At 37.3% G+C, this 22384-nt stretch overlaps 1 protein-coding gene across 1 annotated transcript in view; it reads right to left on the bottom strand.

The window, feature by feature from the left end:
- Positions 1-20362, bottom strand: part of TPO (thyroid peroxidase) — a 51985-nt gene extending 31623 nt beyond the window's left edge. Inside the window, exons 1-4 of the mRNA XM_090136152.1 lie at positions 20229-20362; positions 8969-9062; positions 7216-7297; positions 2216-2385 (exon numbers count right to left, since the gene is read on the bottom strand). Coding sequence (XP_089992278.1) covers positions 2216-2385; positions 7216-7297; positions 8969-9062; positions 20229-20354 — 472 coding nt within the window. The 5' untranslated portion in view covers positions 20355-20362. The remainder of the gene's footprint in view (positions 1-2215; positions 2386-7215; positions 7298-8968; positions 9063-20228) is intronic.
- Positions 20363-22384: the final 2022 nt, after the last annotated feature.

Below are 22384 nucleotides of genomic sequence, written 5' to 3'. Positions count from 1 at the left end.
GCTTTTCTTTCCAGGAAAGAACATTAGTTAGATGTGCTGCAGTACGTAGTCTTAGAGACTTAGAGGAGATAATAAGTGAAAGGGAAGAGCTATTTTTATTATCTCATGTGTAGAGAATGAAAGTGAAGCCATCCATCTATAGCTGAGACCTGAGGTGGACCTTCTCCTTTCTCTCCTTTAATCTTGTCCTCTCTGCATTCTCTTCTCTTTCCATGCATTGTGGTCACATCATTTGGTCAGTCCACATAGTTAAAATAAAGGTGTAAAAAATGTTGTTCAGAAGCAGATGTAAATACCAGTGAACAAAATCTTGGGACTGGAAGAATGCTGAAATTTAAAGTGAGGATGGCTGACTATATAACTACATTCACAGTGAGAGAGGAACAGAACTATTACCCAAAATTTGAGGGCTAGGGAAAACAGGCTGCCTTTCTTTCATGTCAGTGCTCCCAGTGTGAGTTCTGGCAACCTCTCACACACACCTGTATATAAATACACGTAGGGCAGGTTGGAATTAAAGATGCAAATAAAGGAAGAGCAGCATCCTTCCTGAAACTCTAGCCTTTCAAACTAACTGTAACCCTCGTGTAACAAAACAAAATGGTAGAAGCAGCAAGTGACTATTGTCCCTTCCTCCTTACTGCTTCAGGTCAACCAGTCCCACCAGTTCTCTCTTTTGCTCATCCAACCTCAGTCTAAATTGATTTAGTACATTAATCAAGTGAAAAATGTAAGTCAGAAACAAAGAAAGAAAGAAAGAAAAAAGGTTCAAGAGTCAAATCAGCTGAAAAATGTTTCATTGAACAACTAGAACGTGTGGAAGGTAGTAGTGAGAACAGAGAGAGAACAGGTTGACCATCTATATAATGTTGCTATTATGCCCTAGCTACCCATGTTAAATTTGTGGGTACAGATCCATTCACATGTTAGTTCAGGTTCAAAGTCATGCTCAGAATCCAATTCCCACTAACAGTGTTGCTTAGGTATTGACTCATATGTTTGCTTTAAAATGTTTTGTTCTTTGTTTCTCAGAAAACTACCCTTCGACATAGCAAATAAAATGCATTGGGTCTATCCAACTTCTGTGCAAATTGCTTTAGTTCTGTAAATTTATGAGTTTTGTACACTTTCTGACTTAAAAATTCTAGTTCTTTTGAAACTGTACCCCTAGAAAGATCACTGTATCACTGTGAGTCTGTAAATGTATAAATATACACATACCAAACAGAAATATCTGTAGTTTTACAAAAGTCCCATTCATTCAGTAACCAGAAGTTTCCTCAATTAAAAAAAAAAAAAGAAAGAAAGAAAGAAAGAAAGAAAGAAAGAAAGAAAGAAAGAAAGAAAGAAAGAAAGAAAGAAAGAAAGAAAAAGAAAAAAAAAGAAAAAAAGAAAAAAGATAACTGTAGATCTTTATGTTTGTCTACAACACTAATGCTTCGATATCTTGAAAAATATTGTCATGGTATAATATCAAGATAGAGAATATAGATTATAAATCTACAGCTTGCTTTAAGTGAAGGAATTAAATTTTGAAGGAAAAAAATAATCTGAATTTTTGGCTTTCCTGACACCAGGGTCTCATCTTGAAATTAATCTTGAAGTTCATCTTAAACAGCAACAAGGACTTAGGTAATTATATATCACTGAACTTTCTTTATTACCTCCCTTTATTTCTCCATCTAATGTTAAAAAAAAAAACAAAAAACAAAAAACAAACAGTTGAAATATAAACAAAGTGATTGCAACTGCAATGTATTATTAAATTAATTTTGGAAATATGAAAATATTTTCTTAAAGTAAGGTATCAGTAAGACCATCTATTTCAAGAGGTGATATATTTCAAAGTGTCATAGAGTAACAGGAATTGTGTTATTTTACTTGTAAGCTCTTTGTCTCAGAAGCACTAAACTCAAAAATATTTCACTATCAACAAGAAGTTTGCAACAATGCAGATATGCAATATGGTCCTGAATTCACAGGATGCCAATAGAAAAGTGCTGCTCTCCTCAACTGTAGGAACACAGTCAACTCTTCAGTAAAGAAAAATGTGAAACAGTGACTACATGGGGTGCTTTTAAGAACAGGGAGAGCATCCTGGCCCCAGGATGTCGACAAGATATCTGCCTAAAGTAAAAAATAAAAGAAGTTATACAATTTTAATCTAAAAAACAATGTTCAAGAAATCAACAGGGATTTTTACTGATGTGTTTACCAGTTGGATGCAAAGAACGCTTGTGCTTCTGGCAAACATTTTGTTTCAACACTTGAATTGACATTTCCATTCGTTCAGCTGCTTGGGAAATATCTTGACTGTCTTGTTCAGGAAATTTTGAGAAGGCCAGCAGTGAGGTAGGACTTGCAGTTCCCTTTCCTTGGCTATTTCTATAATAAAAATAAAACAATAAACTCATCAATAGGTTGTACTTGTCTATGTTAGGTATATTCTAAGTTTGAGGTATAAGTATTAAAGGATGTGCTGGGAAAGAAAAATGAAAACTACATTTTTACTTTGTTTTGCAAGGAAAATTCTGGAAAGGACCCTTCTGTTCAGCACACACAACAGTATTAAAGTTTGTGTGAGGCTGTCAGGATGAAACAGAAACTGGTATGCTGGACAAAGCCTGCAGCACAAAGTACCTGAGAAGACTCATGCAGAATAATCACAGTATAGAACCCCTCCTGTTGAGATATCTAAGCGAGTAGGCTTCATTTTTATGTAACATTTAATATCACTGACCACCTCAATCATTACAAATAGATTAATGGCTTGCCCTGTCACCAAGGAAACAACCACAGTAGTGTAGACGCTCTTTGCATCTGACAATTAGAAACACGTCTCCTCTCAGAGATAGACCAAACACCTGCCTAGTAGTGACTAGCTCTAGATGGAGTTTCAGCATTTAGTTTAGCAGGATTTAATTATATAGTTACATGGCAACATGTTACTTAACCAGTCTGATCTTACCTTTAACTTTTAGCAGTTTATGTTTGATTAGACATCTTTTCAACTTACACATAAGAAAAACAGAATCACAGAACCACAGAATGGTTTGGGTTGGACGGAACTTTAAATATTACCTAGTTCCAAACCCTCTGCCAATGGAAGGGACATCTTCCACTAGACTGAGTTGCTCAAAATCCATCCAAATGGGCCTCAAGCACTTCCACTTATGGGGCATCCACAACTTCTCTTGGCACATGCTCCAGTGTCTCATCACTCTCAGAGTGAAGAATTTCTACCTTATATCTAATTTAAATCTATCTTCTTTCATTTTAAAGCCATTACCAAGAGCTATATGCCCATGTAAAAAGTCACTATCCAGTTTTCTTGTAGATATCCCTTAGGTTCTTGTAAGGCCACCATATGATCTATGCAGAACCTTCTCTTCTAAAGGCTGATTAACCTCCTCTCTCTCAGCCTCACTAGATAAGGAAATAATTCCAGCTCTCTGATCATCATGTCACTCCTCTGGACTCACTCCAGCAGGCTCATGTCCTTCTATCTCCGAAGGCATGGAATCTACCCTCAGCAAGTTTGCTGATGATATGAAGCTGGAAGGAGTGGCTGACACACCAAAAGGCTGTGCTGCCATTCAGTGTGACCTGGACAGACTGGAGAGCATGGAGAAGGTAGGGAACCTTAAGGGGCTTAACAAGAACAAGTGCAGCATCCTACATCTCAGGACAAATAACCTCATGCCTCAGTACAGTCTGGAGGATGACATGCTAGAAAGGAGATGGATCTTTCTCCTGTGGAGAAGGACCTGGTGGACAACAGGATGACCATGAAGGCCAATGGTATCTTGGGGTAAGTTATAAAGAGTGGTCAGCCGGTCAAGAGAGGTGACACCACCTCTGGGGTACTGTGTCTAGTTCTGGACTCCCCAGTTCAAGAAAGACAGGGAATTTTTAGAGAGAATCCAGTGGAGGAACACAAAGATTATTAGAGGCCTGGAGCATCTCGCTTATGAAGAAAGGCTGAGGGACTTGGGACTGTTCAACCTGGAGAAGAGAAGACTGAGAGGGGATCTTATCAATGCTTATAAATGCCTACTGGGCGGGAGTAAAGTGACTTCAGAGGCTTTTCTAGATTTTGAATGTGTCCTTAATTGATAATAGAGTCTTAACTTTCTCAATTGTCCTTTACATAGAAGCTATTCCTGTCCTTCCAGGAAAAGAACACGAGAATTCTTCTAACTGAAGCTATCTTTCTCCTCAGAAGTTTATTCTTCAAGTTTCTGATATACAGTTAGGAATTTTCTTGGGAATCTGGAGTACTAAAAGTCCTGAAACATCTAGTTAGTCAGAAGAAAAGAAAGATACCATAACCAAGAACTGGGTGCAAGAACTGGGACTTAGTATTTCATACTCACATAAGGAAAATATTGGTCATATATCACGTAAAAAAAAAATGCATGACCAAGTAAACATTTCTGTATCAGTGAGTTACATGACAACCTCTGTAAAAATTAGCTAGAACAAAAACACAAAACCAATCACTCTTAAGGGTAAGGTATGTTCCATACATCTTCTTCAACCTTTTTTTCTTATCTTATAGTTTAAGATTATAACAGTGGTTATTATTTTGTCAAACTTCTCTTTTCTAGCCTCTTTCCACCTTCTAATTCAATGTATTCATGCTTCTCATTCATACTCACGCTCCTAGAGATGAGTTCTGATTCTGGATGTTTTTAGTCACTAATTTAAAAAAAAATTGTATTGATCATTTGTAATGAAGAAATAGCCCCATGAAGCTAAGACAATGTCCTGTGATATTATTTGGAAGATGAGAGATAACTGGGAGAAAGATAGTTTAATTTTGCCAGATGTTCAGTTACTGAGTCTCACTGCAGATTAACATTAAAATATTAAGCTTATTATTAAAAGCATATCCGTATACACAAAATAAATTCTCCAAAGTACAAGCTATACATCGTTATCCAGCATCTGATATTCTGTTTCTGAAATTTCTTTCTGTCTTGAATTAATGTATTTATAAAGCAAATTTTTTTTAGAGATTCTAAGCCAGAACAAATGCCTTAGACATTTGCTGCCGTCTGATCTCCCATAACAGCAGCACTGTGCAGAATATAAAGGGAGTATCTTTTGTTCGTTCTCAGAATATGTATGTACATGGCTACTGTTGCTCTAAGACCAGGGTGGCACTGACTAAAGTATGATGCCAACAGGGTTTCTGCAACTGTAACTATAACAATGGATTCTAAACACTGAGGATGATTTTGCAATTCATTATGCACACAGTCTCATGGATAGCCAATTTGAGTTGGCACAGATAGGGACCAAATACAATAAAACATATTAAGTTGGAGGTTTTACAGTTCATATACTTTGAAACTGCTGAAACATGGTAAACGAACAATTCAGGAATTCAATTGCTTATATTAAACACCTGATGTGAGAAAAGCTACTTGTCCAGTTCAATCACAATTCAAGGTTAAACTGAGGTCTGTGGAAAAAAACAGTTATTTTGACTCAGACAGCTTGTAGCTCAGACCCCTAGATCAGGAATTCAGCAAACATCAGATTGGACTACTGTACATGGAATGATTAAGAGTATTCCCATTCTAACCTGAAAAAGATACTACCTTTTCATCTCAGAACTGCCTTTTCAGTCTCAGAGATAGCTCTGAGCTCATCTGTATTGCACTGTAGTTTCCTTCAATTATTTGTAAGCCAAAGTAAAATGAGTTTTCACAGTGCTCCGACCTCTATAACTTCCAGAATTTCAAATATGCAGTCAGATGCACTTTCTTGTTTTTAGCCTTTGTGCTGACTAAAACTTTAATTCAAGTATATAGCATTCTTTGCTACAAAGGGAAAAAGCCCTAGCAGTTTTAGACTGATATGATATAAATATGCAGAATTATATGATTTAAAGAGTTAAACACATTCCTTCCTCAAGATAATAATGAGATTAGATAATAGTTCAGTTCTCGGTACTTTGCAAAGTGCCAAGGACTTCTGTCTAAGAGGCAGGTGTTGAGCACGTATACCAGCCTGAATTAAAACAGCAAGAACTCTCTCAGTGAGCTGATTAAATCCACAAGGAACTGAATTAAATAAGAGCATGTAACAGAAATAGTTTTCACTTCTGGCAATATTCATTTTTAACAGTCTTACTATTCTACACCAGTTAACACAAGAGCAAATTATATTCTTATGAACAGGTTTCTAACACTGGAACAGGACACTTGTACCTCTGATTGCACAAAACAGGAAAGCATGTGCTTTAGTATTGATACTAGTACACATCTTTGGATGATCTGCTGACAGTGCAAGTCTTTCGCTGCTTGCAGGGTTAAATCTAAACTGCAAACGACATAAACAGTTCACACATTACTTTTACTAGCAATGTTCTGCCCAAGAAATATCCAAAGATTAAAAACAATTCCTGTCAGATCAAATGCTTAATTTAAGTTTTGGATTATTGATCTAATTTTCAAGTGCTGCTGTTGAAACACGAAAGGAAAGGGGAAGGGGAAGAAAGGAGAGAGAAGGAAAAGGAGGAGAGGGTAAAGGAAGGGAGAAGAGTAGGAGAAGGGAAAAAGTCTTATTTGTTTGCCTTTTCTGTAATATTTATTGCTCAGTATATCTATAATTATTACTGGAGCATCTCTCCTATGAGAAAGGCTGTGAGAGGTGGGACTCCTCAGCCTGGAGAACAGACAGCTCAAAGGGGGTCTGTAAGTACCAGTAAGGAGAGTGAAAATAGAATGGAGTCAGGTTCTTTTGATTGGTACCCAGTGCCAGTATGAGAACAAACTGGAAGATGAGAGGTTCTGTCTGAGCACCAGGAGCACTTTTGTGCTGCATGGTGATGGAGTACCGGCACAGACTGCCCAGAGGCTGTGGGGTCTCCTTGGAGATCCCCCAAATCCACCTGGATGTGGTGCGGCACACCGCTCTGGTTGTCCCTTCTGGATCAGGAGCTGTGCTAGATGCCAACCTCAGTATGCGACTGCTACTATTATAAAGGCTTTTAAAGGGACCTCTTCAAAGATAGGAACTTTGTATAATGCCATACTTCATAGCCTATATATCCATATATCCAGTATTTTGAGTGAAGTTAAAAAGTCCAGTGACCCAGTGATTTATCTGGGGTGACTATAGAATTTCATTTTTATCAAATTTCTATTAGGAAAGCCTTCTGCTGAATAAATTCACTTTTTATTTTTTTATTTTATTTTTTACCTTTTCAGAGCATATTGTGTAGCATAATTCACCAAATTAGAAGCCTTCTGGATAGCCTCAGTAATGCAGTTGTCTTCACTTTCTTCTCAACAGAAAAACAAAACAATAACAACAACAACAACAAAAAAGAGATGTATATTAAAATACATTTAAAAAAAAAATAGGTTTGCAATACTGTCATATACAATTATTCCCCAATAAACATGTCTCCATTATTTAATGCTGTGTATTCCGATCTTTCTGAAAAACAAGGTAAGAGTAGTAAATCAATTCTTCCATGACATGAAGTGTTAGGCTTTCCTTCGTTTTCTTCCAGCATAAATCCAGTTACATACACTGTGTAGTACCACACTTACAGGTCCATCTGAAAATGTGGTGTTATGTGAGGATTATGCTCTGTAGGCTTCATGTGTATGTTGTATAAGGCTGTTCTTGGACTGAAAGGACAAGTCTGAGCTCCCCTCACAGGTAGCATGAGACACTCATATGATTCATTTAATGTTATTCAGATATGTTACGTTCTGAAATGCTTTTAAGTCTAAGTTTAAAATTGAGGCTGATCTTTATAGTTAACAAAGACTTTTAGAATTTAATATTGTAAGATTTTTAATTATCTTCAAGGATTTTATCTCTGAGAAATATATTTTGCTTACAGTATTTTTCATCATGTTGATATTGATTTAGTCTCTAATCTAGAAGAGAAGATCCATCTTCTATACCTGAATTCCACTCTCTCTCATTCTTTTTCATTTATTCATATATTCATTTTGTGTTAACTAATTTAAAATATAACCTCATTTTAAACTACCAGCAATTAATACAGGAGCATCAAACAGAGAATCCACTATAGAAAATCAATCTGATCCTGTTTCACAGAGATGGTCCAAAATCTATTTACCATCTAAAGTAATGTCTTCAATATTGGTTCAGGGGTTATTTATTTTATAGTCTGGATATCATTGTATTTATTTATATCATTTTACTTTATTTGTGACTCTACAATAACTTCTGATGAAAACTAAGATTCCTAAGATCTTTCCCTTCCAAACCATATCTAACAGTTATAAAATCAATCAAGGAAATGTAAATATTGAAAAATAATAGAAAAATAAATATTGAAAAATCCTGTTTTTTTCACAATCTTTACTAATTTAAAATCAGCCTCTTGAAAATTATCCTTTCAAAATTCAATCTTGCATTTACTGTACTAGTCTACCAAATCTCACCTATTTAGATTGATCAGATGTAAAATAAATAGCTCTGGTATTTAAAAATATGGGATTTTATCATTCGAATATAGGTGCTTCTGCAGTCTGAGATGCTCTGAAGTCCCTCCAGTAACCAGAGGGTGCTAATGGGAACAGATACATGGAGATGTGCAGCCTTGTGGGACATCAGCAGTGTGCCAGCTGGCACACCGCATGACAAATGACTGTATTCTAGAGTGAGTAAAGGTAGCAATTGTCACTCTGGTAGACAAATCCAACAATCATGCTTCTAAACATTGCAGCTGACATTTGGATGCCACTAAGAAAATTAAATCACTCTTAGACATACGTACATACATAACCAAGATACATTGCACGTGCTGTGTTCTCCTAGTCAAGTGATGAAGCTGTATTTGGAAAAAAAGTGTTCATGGAATAATTCTCATGAAAGTCAGAGTATTTTGCACATTAAGAAAAAAAAAAAAAAGAAATAAAAGATTAAACTAAATTGCTCGATGAAATAAAATTATATGCCTGTTACTTACCAAAGAGGACATCTTTGCCTGTCTGAAGGAAAGAGAAGAAAACAGCTGTGAAGGCTATTGCTGCTGAAATTCCCAAAACAATTAACACTTTCATCTAGAAGAAAGAAGAGAGAACTGTTTACAAAATATATACCTTCACTTTATAGATAATTATAAGCCATATTATAAGTAATTTCTTGTGCATGGTAAATTTTACCATTAAATTATATTTGTAACCAAATTTTTGAATATGTTATTGAAATTTAAAATATTCATTTTTAGAGATAACTGTATTTCCCTTTTTTTTCTATTTTCATTTCTTATTAATTCTTTTCCCCTTCGGGAAACTCCTAGCACAAAGAGATACAACACTTTTCTTTACAGCATGATATGTTCTGACAGTATTAGCAATGCTTAGCCTACATAACAGAAATTAAGAAATATTTTACCATTTATTTTGAACTTCTGCATCTTAATACAGTTTGAGCATAATTTTGGGTTACACACAAGATAGTGAAACTGGCCAAACTAGGAATAACAAACATCTACCAGAACTGTCTATAGTTCTGTTTATGTATAACTGTAACACCAAAGCTGTACAACAAATATATTCACATTGCAAATATGTGCTACATTTTCCATTTCAGTACACTGGTTTTCTGTTAGCTTTTACAGCAGTGCAAATACATATATAAATTATCCAAGAAGCAATATTTTTCATATGCTACATTCTGATAATAAAGAAAACAATAAATTAACACATCAACTAAAAATTTGGGGTAGTAGTATTACCAAAAGGAAGTCAATGCAAAGGCACCCCTTATTTTCCACAAGTTAATATGATGAAGTTGCTCTGGAAAATGGCAAGGAAAGTTTCATAATCTGACCTTTTGTCTGCTGAGCAGATGATCTTCCACAGTTCTGTACTTTATTGATGGCAGTAACTCTTCTGAAATATTAAACTGAAGTACTTTCCTGGGGCCCAGCCTACTCTATCAGCTTGATGCAGTGCTACTCACTCAAGCTTTAAAAGTGCAAATGATTTCAAAAATCTTTTTTTTCCCCACAGTATTCTCACACACTGCAGAAACTGATGTTAGAGCTTCACTGGCTTATTTTTTCCTGTCAATAAGCGAACCTCTGTAGTTATTCCTGATATTTTTTTTTAAAGGAGATGCAAAGGAAATTTACTGAAGTACTTCCTGGGTACGGTTTTCGTTAGTTCATTTTGTCAGTAAGTTTGGAAAAGAAGGTAAATCCGTGTCCTATTTTATCTTTTCTGGTATTGACTCTCTACCAAAATGATCTTTATTTCCTCTGCTGATAGCCCCCGGCTTGCCTAACATTCAAGTTTCTTGAATGGCCATTTACTTTGTATTGTTCTCTTGAGCAATTTATTTTACATTTCCAAGGCTGCTTGTTTTTATTTATACTTTTTCAGCGCCATTGTTTCTTCTAAAGTCAATATTTTGACCTAAGTTGTTTTTTTTTGTTTGTTTTTCATGTCCTATTTAGGCAGAGAGATCAAATTCAGACCTAGAATCAGGATTGAGATTTCCATTTCATTTTGCTGGTCTTTACAGGGAAATCACAAGGTGGAGCCAAAGATCAGTGCTTTCCTCTTTGCCATGGGTAATAAGTAGAGGCCGAGTAGCAGGGAGCATCCTGAAACTTCAGTTCATCATGTACGGTGACCGAAGAAAACTCATGAACATGGGAACAGGTTGGAAGCAAAACACAAGGCAAACTTAAGTAATATAACCATAATCCTATTCCCTGCATGGGTGAAAAGAAAGCAGAGAGTAAAGGGAAAGACCCTCACTGGATAAGTAGGCTTCTGCTACGTAGATGGGGGCCTTTTCCTTACAAAAGAAAATGCAAAGAAGATTGACTTTTAACATGGCACAGCAAAACACTGAGAAAAGCAGATACATTACAAACTTCTAAAAGAATAAAGAGATATAACTGTCTCTTTTCATATACTTCACAAGTATCATGGATCTCATTTCTGAGAATTGCAGGACTTTCTTAACATGTAAAAATGGGCCTACTTTTCTCCACAGTTCCAGTCAAAAATTGGAGCTTTTTGAAGAGTTCAAAAAGATTTTCCTTAACATTTAAATTAGGATCTTAACCTTTGCTCATTTGTTACACTTGATGTATTGGCAAGCTTTGGACTCTATTTTGTTACCAGCAGAAATTGATCTATGAGGAAAAATGTGAATGTTGCTTCTTTTGATGAAAATATAATTTGTATCATAACTAATTTTTTAAAGACAGTAAATATTTATCTGCCCTCTGAGTCTCAGTCATAGCTTTACTTAGAAAACATGGAAGTCTTTATTACCTTGGATCAGTACAGATAGATGCGGATATATTCTCATTCTAATTCTAGCTCATTCAGAATCCTGTTTTGTAAACTGCCATAAGAGAATTTATTGGCTTAAGTACAACTTTTGAATCCAAGAGTCATATATTGTCTACTTGTCAGTGAAGATTAGCTGGATAAATATCTTGCTGAATGAATCCTTCTTATTCTGAATCACCCATTATTCACTTGTCTTCAGCCTTTATTACTATGTCATACCTTTCTGTTCAGCAGTGACTGCACAGATCAACTACTGTCTAAACATGAAAGACAAGTCTAAAACAAGACTTACGTTAAATACCACTGTTGAAAAAAGCAGCAGTGAATCCTAACAGCCAACAACATTAGCACTTAGGTTTTAAATTAACTAACACATTAAATTTATTGTATTTTCAAGATTTGAATTTGTACACGAAGAGCAGTATTGTGTCTATTTGTGTTCTTAAAAATTAAAGACCTACAAGGTAAATCCTTGAGCTGTTAATAAAAAAATAAATTGAGTTCAAGGAAACACCCCTTAGCAACAGAATTTGGGATTATTCACACATACAAATTTCTGCAGCCTTACAACATTACTCGAAATGAATATTCCATAATCAAAATATTATGCAATTTCAACTGATACTTGATACAGGGAACAAACATTTATCTAACCTTAGTAAGACTCCTATATTTGCACAGTAACAGCCTATTGCCTTGCCAGGCTCTCTCAGGCATTATCAGTCCTTACAAGCATTAGGTTAGAAGGAGAGACCTCCAAGATAAATCTGGGCAGCCACAGCAACTATTTTTGATAACACAAAACAGTATTTTTCAGCATTTAGTAGCAATCTTAGGCTCTAACATGGTATGAAGGTGGGTGTCTTAATTGTAATAGAAAAATCAGTCTCTGATATCTGTGCTTATCAAAATTCCATGAATGCTTTTGCAGAGGAGAGGCAAAAATTATAACTATAAGGAGCTCCAATAGAAGCAGTTTTGCCTAGGTTCCAGATTAGCATTGTACAAACAGCAACAATCAGCCTCATTCCAGTTAATTCAGCAAAGTGTTACAAAGCCAAAAAAATATAAGAAGGTGAAAGAAAAGCAGATTACAAGGAGAGTTTATCAGTTTCATTGATACGTTGACTTTAGACAATTTAGGGACTCCAAGAAGAATCTACAAAGGTAAATTAGGATTTTGAGGAGAGTCTACTCCATTCCTTGTGTCTGAACTTACAGCAAGCTTTCATATCACTGTGTGAAAACTCTGCCTTAACTAAAGAGCAAATTATGATTTACGTGGAAGCATGTGGAACAGATGAACAATATTTTAAGATGTATATACTCAGAAGGTCTAAATTTCAATGGCATGAATCACAAAAGTTTTTATTTTTAAAATGCAACAGAAAAATTATTTTTCATCTTGATAAAGCATTGATTTCATGAAATTCAGTCTCTTTCAGACCTAGCATTCTAAGGGAAACTTAATGGCAGGATTTCTAACTTCTCATAATTAATGGTCTTCTTGTAGAGACTGCAGAAGTATCATATAATGAAGGTGATGGCTTGGATTTAGGGATGGCGTGTAAATACATCATGTGTCATGTAGTCATAAAGCTGATCAAGTACTAACAAGGTAAATAGCATGATCTTTTGTAACTTAAAAATAATGTGGTCTTAGGAAGACAAAAACAACGACCATGAAATACAATTACAGCAGACAAGTTTTGGTATACTGTCAGTGAATGAAGGTTAGTGTGATTAGTGGCAAATCCACAAGAGGATTTAAGACCCCAGAAAGAAAATTGAGAAGTGCTAGTGCTGAAAGTGATTTATTGCTGTATTTAAAGTGCATAGAGCTGGGCAGTATTCCTGTCCTCCTTTTGTAGTGCTTTGTGCGAGTGAAATATTCACAGAAGTCTTGGTAGGAGCTTTCACATATAGATGTCTCATGACTGAAGATCCGTCAATACCAATTGGAACTTTGTCCAATGTCTTTCATCTTCTACCTCCCAACACTGAGTTACTGTGAAAATTCTAGCACTGGTAGCACACTTTCATTTTGTACCCATCAGATGAAAGAACAAAAAGAGATGGTGTTGTAAAAGTGCTCTAGTAAAGGACAGAAATACCTATAAAAGGAGAAGAGTGGGGAATCCTGACTGGAAAAAGGCTATAATTTTGAGTGAGGAGAGAGAATTCTATATCATGAAACTTGTTTTATGCCAGATGTATGGTTCTTGGCAGTTCTTACTAGCTGCATCAGGAATCAATATGATAACATTAGTGCATCCTATTCTGAAGAACCTTATTGTCTCTCCACATTGTACAAAAAGCCTCAGCTTTGCTTAGCCAGATACCTTTCCTTAGACAATGCAACTGTCAAATTTGTGTTATCAACATTATGAATAAGAATCCATGGGCAAAAATATTTCATTAAATTGAAATAACAGTGCTTGAACTCATCATCACACTTAAAACATTTTCTACTGTTCTGCCTTATTGAATTGCCTGGTAGGTTTCCCAAGCGTGGCACTGACTTTCCAAATTTATTATTTCATTTGTAATTAATTTTTTGATAAATTGAAAGTTTAAGGCAGTGGTGAATATTAGCACAGTAAGAAGTTTTTTTCAGAGATGGAATTGTCAAACAGTTTGTAGAAAGAGGTATTAAAAGGAAGCAGACATTGAAAAATTAGATTTCTATTTGGTAAATGAAGCAATAAAAATATTTTCACAATATGGCCACCAGCTCATTAAAATAGATTGTTCAGTAGACACATCCTACATTAAAAAAACATTTTATTAATTGAAAAACACACTATAAATCTAAAGAAATACTCTTGGATTGTTTTCAGCCAAATTCACATTTGCTTGAGTAAACGTGCATGCTTCTGAATCAATCTCTAGTTTTTTGTTGGTCTGTCACAAATCAGGAAAGTAAATGATCTGCAGAAGTTCAACTAAACATTCTCCACAAATTAAGAGGTCACACAACACCACTCTGGGACATTTAGTCTTCAAGTGTATCTTATGAATGTGTAATATAAACATCTTGGCAATCTGACGTCATGTCAAGGTTCCACTGAACTTGAGCTGTTGATTTTAATGTCCTGCTGAGTTTGAAGTATTCTGTAGCTTAGTAAATTATGTTTTAGAAATGTCTCAGACTGAACAAAAAAACCAAAAAACCGAACAAGCAGTGCCATAGCTCCAGTATACACAGGAAAAATGAACATGACAAATATTGGGCACTCAGCATGAAATGTTAACTAATGATAAGAATGAAAATCATCATATTTAAATGAATATTAAAAAGAATCAAAGATTAAACAAAGAATGGTTCAAATAGTTGAAGAGATGAGAGAGCCAATGCCTATATGTATATGTAAATAGTAGATCGACACATAAAATTACATGGAAATAGTCTCAGTAAAATTACTCATTTTTCACTAAGGTCCCCATCAACCAAATGAGGCAAAAAATAATGAGGCACACTGTGTTAGACTGATAAACCCAGCTATTCTTCCTATTTTAACTTCTAGATTAACGTAGATTCTGTAGCAGCATGTGGGCTGGTATTATGGGCAACCTGAGACAAGATGGCAGATCAGCTGATATCTGCTCATGAGTATATTGCCGTAAATCACCTGGACATTTTTGCATACTGCTATGTGCAGTTCAAAAACATCTTTTTTTTTTCTTAAAACATATTCCATATTTCTTTGTTTGTCAAATCTGTGCCCTAGTCAGCTGAATGGTATTTAACAGCAGTACTGTTTGCCTCCTGAGAGGATCATAGTTCCCCTCAGAAATAACTAAATGTGTTAATGAGAAATAAACACTCTGTAGAAATGTAGTTTGATGGGAAGCAACACTTCCAGGTGCTCTTTGTTAGCATAGTCTTAAAGTAAGTATGCCATGGTATAATTTGTACTGTGCTATATTTCAGCATCTAGATATTCTTTAGATCTTTTTTCGGGTTTTCAATAATGCCATCAAGGATCAAAGAGCTTCTTATAATCTAAAAGACATGGGTACCTTTCACTGGTAAATGCTACCGATGTAACATAGAGGAATTTGTACATCAACCCTAGAGCCTCTGGTAGTGAAAGCTACTACTGCTAAATTAAATGCACCTGGGACACTATATAGCCTTCACCTGTGCTAGTGGAACTCCCCAATCAGGAGATATGTATCTAAACTGCCTGTAACAAACCTTACTAATTCCTCAGGCATGCCAATAGGCTGTTTAATGTGTGTGAGAAAAAACTGTGCCAGAGATGATTTTCACAATTATACCACAGAGACATGCAGATTTTCCTCTGAAGATTTCCTGCTAAAGTTTTATTTACTAGTATTGAAGTACGAGAAAGATCTTCCATAGGGAAGCAAATTGGGAATCAATCAATCTCTCTATTCAGTTTTTCAGCATGATTGAATGCCACAGAAGACAGAAGTATCTCAGACTCCTCTCTATGTGGTGAAATATACCATTATAACATTCCCAGGCTTTCCTGATGCCCTCTAAGAAGAAATGAGCTTTTCAGAACTCTAATGGGAGTACATGGTTAATCAATTCCAGGTGGGTATTCATCCATAAATAAGGACACACTGCATGATAGGACCAGGAGTTAGTTGGTGATGTGACAAAGATAATGAAGTACTTTTGAAGAACCATGAACAAGAAGTCACTCTTCTGCAGACAGAGGAGAAAATACTAAGCAGAGCCTGAAGTCCTGTGCATAACTCAAACAGGTGATTATAATCTTCATACATCATTTAAAAATAATATTATGACACCAAGTAATTTTTCTTAATATATACAAATCTAGAAATGTTGTTCTCTTTTTTCCCCCAATGCATAGAGAAGTTTACGTCATAGAATCATAGAAGGGTCTGGGCTGAAAAGGACCACAGTGATCATCTAGTTTCAACCCCCCTGCTATGTGCAGGGTTGCCAACCACCAGACCAGAGCCACATCCAGCCTGGCTTTGAATGCCTTCAGGGATGGGGCATCCACAGCCTCCTTGGGCAATCTGTTCCAATGCATCACCACCCTCTATGTGAAAAACTTCCTCCTAATATCTAACCTAAACCTCCCCTGTCTCAGTTTAAAACTATTCCCCCTTGTCCTATTATGACTATCCACCCTTGTAAACAGCTGTTCCCCCTCCTGTTTATAGGCTCCCTTCAAGTACTGGAAGGCCACAATGAGGTCTCTCCGGAGCCGCCTTTTCTCCAAGCTAAACAATCCCAGTTCCCTCAACCTTTCTTAATAGGAGAGGTGCTCCAGCCCGCTGATCATCTTAGTGACCCTCCTCTGGACCCACTCCAAGATCTCCACATCCTTCCTGTACTGGGGGTTCCCAGGCCTGGATGCAGTACTCCAGTTGGGGCCTTACAAGAGCAGAGTAGAGGGGGACAATCACCTCCCTCTCCCTGCTGCCCACCCCTTTGTTAATGCAGCCCAGAACACAGTTGGCCTTCCGGGCTGCAAGCACACACTGCTGGTTGCGTGTGTGTACAGCTTCTCATCCACAGGACCCCAAGTCATTCTCCGCAGGGCTGCTCTCAAGGAGATCTCCTCCCAGTTTGTATAAATACCTGGGATTGCCCCGACCCAAGTGCAGCACCCTGCATTTGGCTTTATTGAATCTCATTAGGTTTTCATGGGCCCACTTCTCCGGCCTGTCCAGGTCCCTCTGAATGGCTTTCCTCCATTTCAATGTATCAACTGCACCACTCAGATTGCTGTCATCCACAAACTTGCTGAGGGTGAACTTGATGCCATTATCTATGTCATTGATGAAGATGTTGAAGAGCACTGGTCCCAAGACTGACCACCACTACTGAAAGGTGAGAGGGGCCCCATAAGTGAAAGTAAAAAGGTAAGAAGTGACTGAGAATAAGGGGGCGGGCAGGTGAAGGGGAATAGTTAGAGATAGTTTATAGAACTAAGAATGTAGAGCTTGTTAGAAAATAAGGGATGGCAGACACTGGGTCTGGGATAGTGAGGGAGATGAATGCCATACAGATAAGGTTTGAGAACCGCCCGAGGACATCTGGCAGGGAGGTGATTTGATGTTCACAGGGCAAGAAGAAATTGGTCTGGTGGGATTCCCCCCTGAAAGGTCAGAAGTTTACAGCAAGAAAGGTCAGAAGCCTTTGCGAGAAAGACAACAAATCTTCATCCCACAACCCATTACGCATGCACAAGAGGGGAGGGTCTGCATGCTAATGAACTCTCGGGGGTGTAGTGAATATGTATCCAAATTCCAGGAAAACTATTGATTATGTATTAGTTTGGCCTATTTCTGTAGCACGATTTTTTCTGACGATGTGCAAGTTAGGCAGATCTATCCCCCTTGCACCCAGTGTCTGCGCAGCACTGAATAAGCCATACCTACTTTGTAATCTTACTTGGGTTACAGAGTTTGATTCCGCACATCACTACTGTTCATCCTCTTTCTGTTCAGCTGCTGTATATTGTTACTCAATAACCATGACAGTAAGTACTTGAATTTACATCAATAAAATAAAAAAAACCTGTCATCACATTTGCACGCCCATGCAGATCCACCATAAGAATACAGGGTCCAAATAACTTGTGACCTGGTGGAGGCAATGCACATTCTCACAGGTTATTTATTCGAGTCTAGCTGTAATAGATAAACACAGCAGTCTCACGGCCTCCAACAGACAGGTATTTGTAGCTACCCATGCACAAGGAAAAGCAGTGGAGAAGAAAGGAAGATGCTGATGAGTGTAGATCTCATATTACTCAGAGAATTAACCACCAGAGGAGAATGCCCTGATTGCCCTGAAATACCTGTCACCTCCTGATATCTCATCTGAGACAAACTGCTTTATTTGCTGAGGCAGTGAATACATCTGCCTTATCAAGAAATTGATTTTTATGCAAGGCTGTCATCATTTTGTCGGATGTAAAGTATTCTACTGCTATATCAGCACTATATCGATACCATCAAATTTGTTGCAGCAAAGCAAACTCATGTGGGGTAATGTGATGTACTTTCTCTGACAAATAGAGACATTAACACAGGCCAGGAAAGGCATAAACAAACAGGTTAAAGGGAGGTAAAAGGTGGCAAAGGCAGAAAGCGTATCTTTTAAAGTGGGAACACATGAGAAGTGGCAATAGTAATGGGCAGGAAAAGGCATAACATTCCTGGAAGTCTGCCTGTGCCAGTAGCAGTAATTATATGGCAGAAGAAAGCTGCCAGCAGCGCTGTTTGCTTCCTGTGCAACAGACAGGTTGTGGTACATATAACTAGCAAGCAGATGGCAAGAGCCCCATGAGAAATGGAGTTCATGATGACTTTTGCACTCCACTGTTTGTGCCATAACATTCTTTTGAAAATAGTGCGTGTGCCAGGTCTGGTAATGGTTTAACAGATGCTTCATCTTGGTTTCTGGACAGCAGACAGGAAAGTTGCCCTGAGAGCCAGGAAGGAGACACTTATGCAGCTATGAATGTTCCACTATGTACAACTTTTATACATACACTATTTTGCCTCTAAAATGCCACGGGCCTACACACCCCTGTGCAAGTTCTGTTGTTTTTTTTTTTTTTTTTCCTAAGTTTTTTCTGTGCAGGAAAATTGGCATCTCTCTCCACGAGAGCTCATAAGAACTTCATGAATCTCATTATACAGTGAAGTGAATGTTTTGCTCAATTATTGGACTGAAGAATCTGGGTTCAAGACATTGGAAGGCCAAACAGGCACAGGCACAGCACAGTCCACTTCGTTATGGGACATCTCGCAGAAATTTGAAGAGCCCTAAATCAAAAGTACTAGAAGTAAATATGTTTCTGTACTAGAACTAATACTAGTTCTAGAAGTATTGTTTCTGGCTTGTTTCAGGGTATTTTGTGTCTATTAACTCTAACAGCTTTCAAGAGTAACCAGCTTCTCAAAGGATGAAATAATTAAGAATTATCAAAGGATATCTATTCATAAGCATTTTAATATGCTTAAATACAATACTTCTGTGAAAATAAAATACTGGCCTGCTATTTTAATCTGCTTCCTTCATCCATGTTAACTTGCCCCATGTGTAAGCCATTATGTTCAGAAGGCTCAGCTACCCCTGCACATGTGACAAGTTACTCTGATCAATTTTCCACAGTATTTTTCATTCAATTCCTCAAATAATTTTTTTTCTTTTTCTCACTTGTGTTACCTCTAGTTCATTTATCACCTGAAGTTTCACTTTGTCTCCATGTTCTTCACGTTGGCCAATGCTTTAGGTACTGCTCACTCTCAGTCAGAGGCACAGACATTTGCCATTCTTCTGGGGCAGGACACCCTCTTCTCAGGCCTCCCTCCATTTTTAATCTCTATCATTGCTTTTAGATCCCTTTTGCTGACCCCACACTTCTATTTCTACTTTCCCAGTCCTTTCTCAGGTCCCCATCCATGACCTAATCTGACTTTATCTCTTATTTTCCCTCATGTTCTTTTTCCTTACTCTGCTTATTTTGTTTTGGGTCACCTTTAACTATCACTTAACCATTCTCCTAATTTCCACCATAGTTTTAGATCAAATAGGGATGCTTTGAAAATATGAAGAGGCAATACTTTATGCTAAAAAAAGAGAAATACTCATAATGTAAAATCCTCAGATTAGGAGGTACTTCCTACTAACTCAGACTGGTGTAGGTCTGCAGAAATAGCCTGGGGATACTGCTGGGTTGGAAACTACCCAGCGTGAGACCACAAAATATTTGTTCTTCAAGTCTGTGCTTGTTACAGGTCCTTAGTTAAGATCTGTTACCCCTGCGCTGGGTAGGTGCAATGCTATAACAGGATGGAAAACAGCGGGATGGCAAAGTCTTTAGCTGCAACAAATGAGAACGAGCCCAAGTGCAGCAGCCATAGAAATGAAGGAAAAGAGCTACTTACCTCCTGAAGGATACAGATAGGCAGGAATCTCCAGCAAGAGATACCCTTTTTGCCACTACCAACCCTTAAATGAGGTCTGGGAAGGGGTGGATCCTGGCTCCATCCCTTCTGATCACTCAGCTGCATTGCATGCACCTGACTCCCCTGGGTTGGCCCTGCCTTCCCACCAGGTTCTTCATCACTGCTTCAGGCTGTGAGTTAGCATTTCCAATACAGTAGGAAATAAGTATTTCCAGCAATGGGAGTTTCACAGATGGTACAGATACCAAATAAGTAGTCTTAAAGCTCTACTTTTAATATAATCTTGTGAAGTTTCTCCTTTGGATTCACTAAAGCTGCACCCGAATTATTAAACAAGGCTGCGTGGGAACACCAAAGTACAGCTTGAAGGAAAAAGAAGAGCTTCTCTTAACTTTGTTAAAAACTAACCTATCCCATTTTCTGCCAGCAGTAACACTACCAGTCCTGAGTTCATGGACTACAGCAAAGACTGAATGTAACCTACCTTCAGAGAAGTGAACTGTGCGGAGAATAGCTCCTTTTTTGGGGGGAGGAGGGAAATTGGGAAGTTTAAAACTAGCAGTAATCAGCATTAAAAAACCTAAGAGAAAAATAAATGTTATTACTCTGAAATTAGCCACTGTCTAAACACTCTGGCTGCAGTTGAAATAAAAATATTTTTTCCCAATTAGCAGGAAGTTTCTTCTCTTTTGGACTGTGTATAGCATGAAATAATTCAGCTCCGTAGTTCCAAGCATGAAAGAAAACAAAGCAGCTTAAATAGTTAATATAATTTAGTGCAAAGCAATTACATCTATTACCATGAGCAGCAAAATTTACTACCACAGGGAACTGAAAAAGTTCAGTATGTCAATATGTCACAGTAAAACACAATATAAACTGCATGTAAATGAGACCTTCCGCGCAGCTCTGCATTCTGTGTCACAGAGCTATTGGATGGAGAATAGATGATTCCTTTGGACTGGAGCTCAGGACTACATCTCCCCAGCTGAGAGCCCTGACTACTAGGTTATGCAGTGCTTCATCAGGAAACCAAGAAATGCTGCCTCTTGAGATGCAGTAGGCTGCTGCCACATTGCATCCAGGGCCTTGAGAATATGTTGAGGCAACAAAGAGAGGTTGCTTAAAAAAAAAGTGCATCCTCTTGCTACCTGTTCTCCCTCAGCTGTGCTGCATGCAGTAATGCTGCTCAAAGCCTGGCATGCTAATAGTCCCCTTTTCAGAGCTCACTGGAGCTGAAATCCAGGCTGTGAGCCACGAGGTAGGCAAGTATCTTGGTGCTTCTTCCAAGGAAGTAGCCCTCAGCAGAGAAGGTAGGTAGGCATATTAGAGTACTTCGATTCATGACTAAGAGATTTTGAATGTTTTACCTCCATATAGGTAGTCATTGTATTAACAAAGAAAGAAAGCTTGCCTCCATTACCAGCACACACTGTTTTCCTTTTAGTTTCAACATAATATTTATTTTTCATTCAGAATGTACTATTTTCTTGAATGCTATTTCCTTTAGGAAGAATGTCTCTCTAAAATTAGCACCACAAAAGGTCAATAATTCCACTGTTAACAATATTAATATCACCTGTACGGTGGTATAGGTAGAAAATAAGAAAACAAAATGTTTATAAAACACTTCTGAAGTTCTTTCTTCAAAAATCTGCTCTGTAGTGTCAACAGTGATTCTAATGCTCTGAATATTTTCAGTATAGTTCTTTTGTGTTGGATGGGTACAACATTTTTCATCTGTTAGGTCAGCAAGCAACAAGTATACAAGAAATCTCAAATTACAGATGAGAATTCTGCTAAGATTTGAAAGCTGTTGACATGTTGCTGTTTAGTAACTTTGGGTTCAGGACTTCACTGCTGACCTCTTACTGAAAAAAGTATTGTGGTCATGGTGCCTCAGCAAATCCCAACTGTATGTTTAAACCATGGGTATCCAAACTTTGCCTTGCCTGGGCCAAAATGAGTGAAGAGGAGTGGTCTTGGGCTGCACACAAAATAGATAATATAGTTAATATATATAAGTAACAAAACTTCTTTTATTTTTTTGTATTTTTTAATTTAAACATAAAACTAAAAGAGCAACAAAATCATAAAATTAGCAATTTGGACACATATGGATTAAACCATCAGAA

This window comes from Phasianus colchicus, chromosome 2 (genome assembly GCF_987193195.1).
Source record: "Phasianus colchicus chromosome 2, bPhaCol1.hap1.1, whole genome shotgun sequence".
NCBI lineage: Eukaryota > Metazoa > Chordata > Aves > Galliformes > Phasianidae > Phasianus > Phasianus colchicus.
Note: the sequence above shows the minus strand (reverse complement) of the source record. Positions and strands in the feature narration are given on the sequence as shown.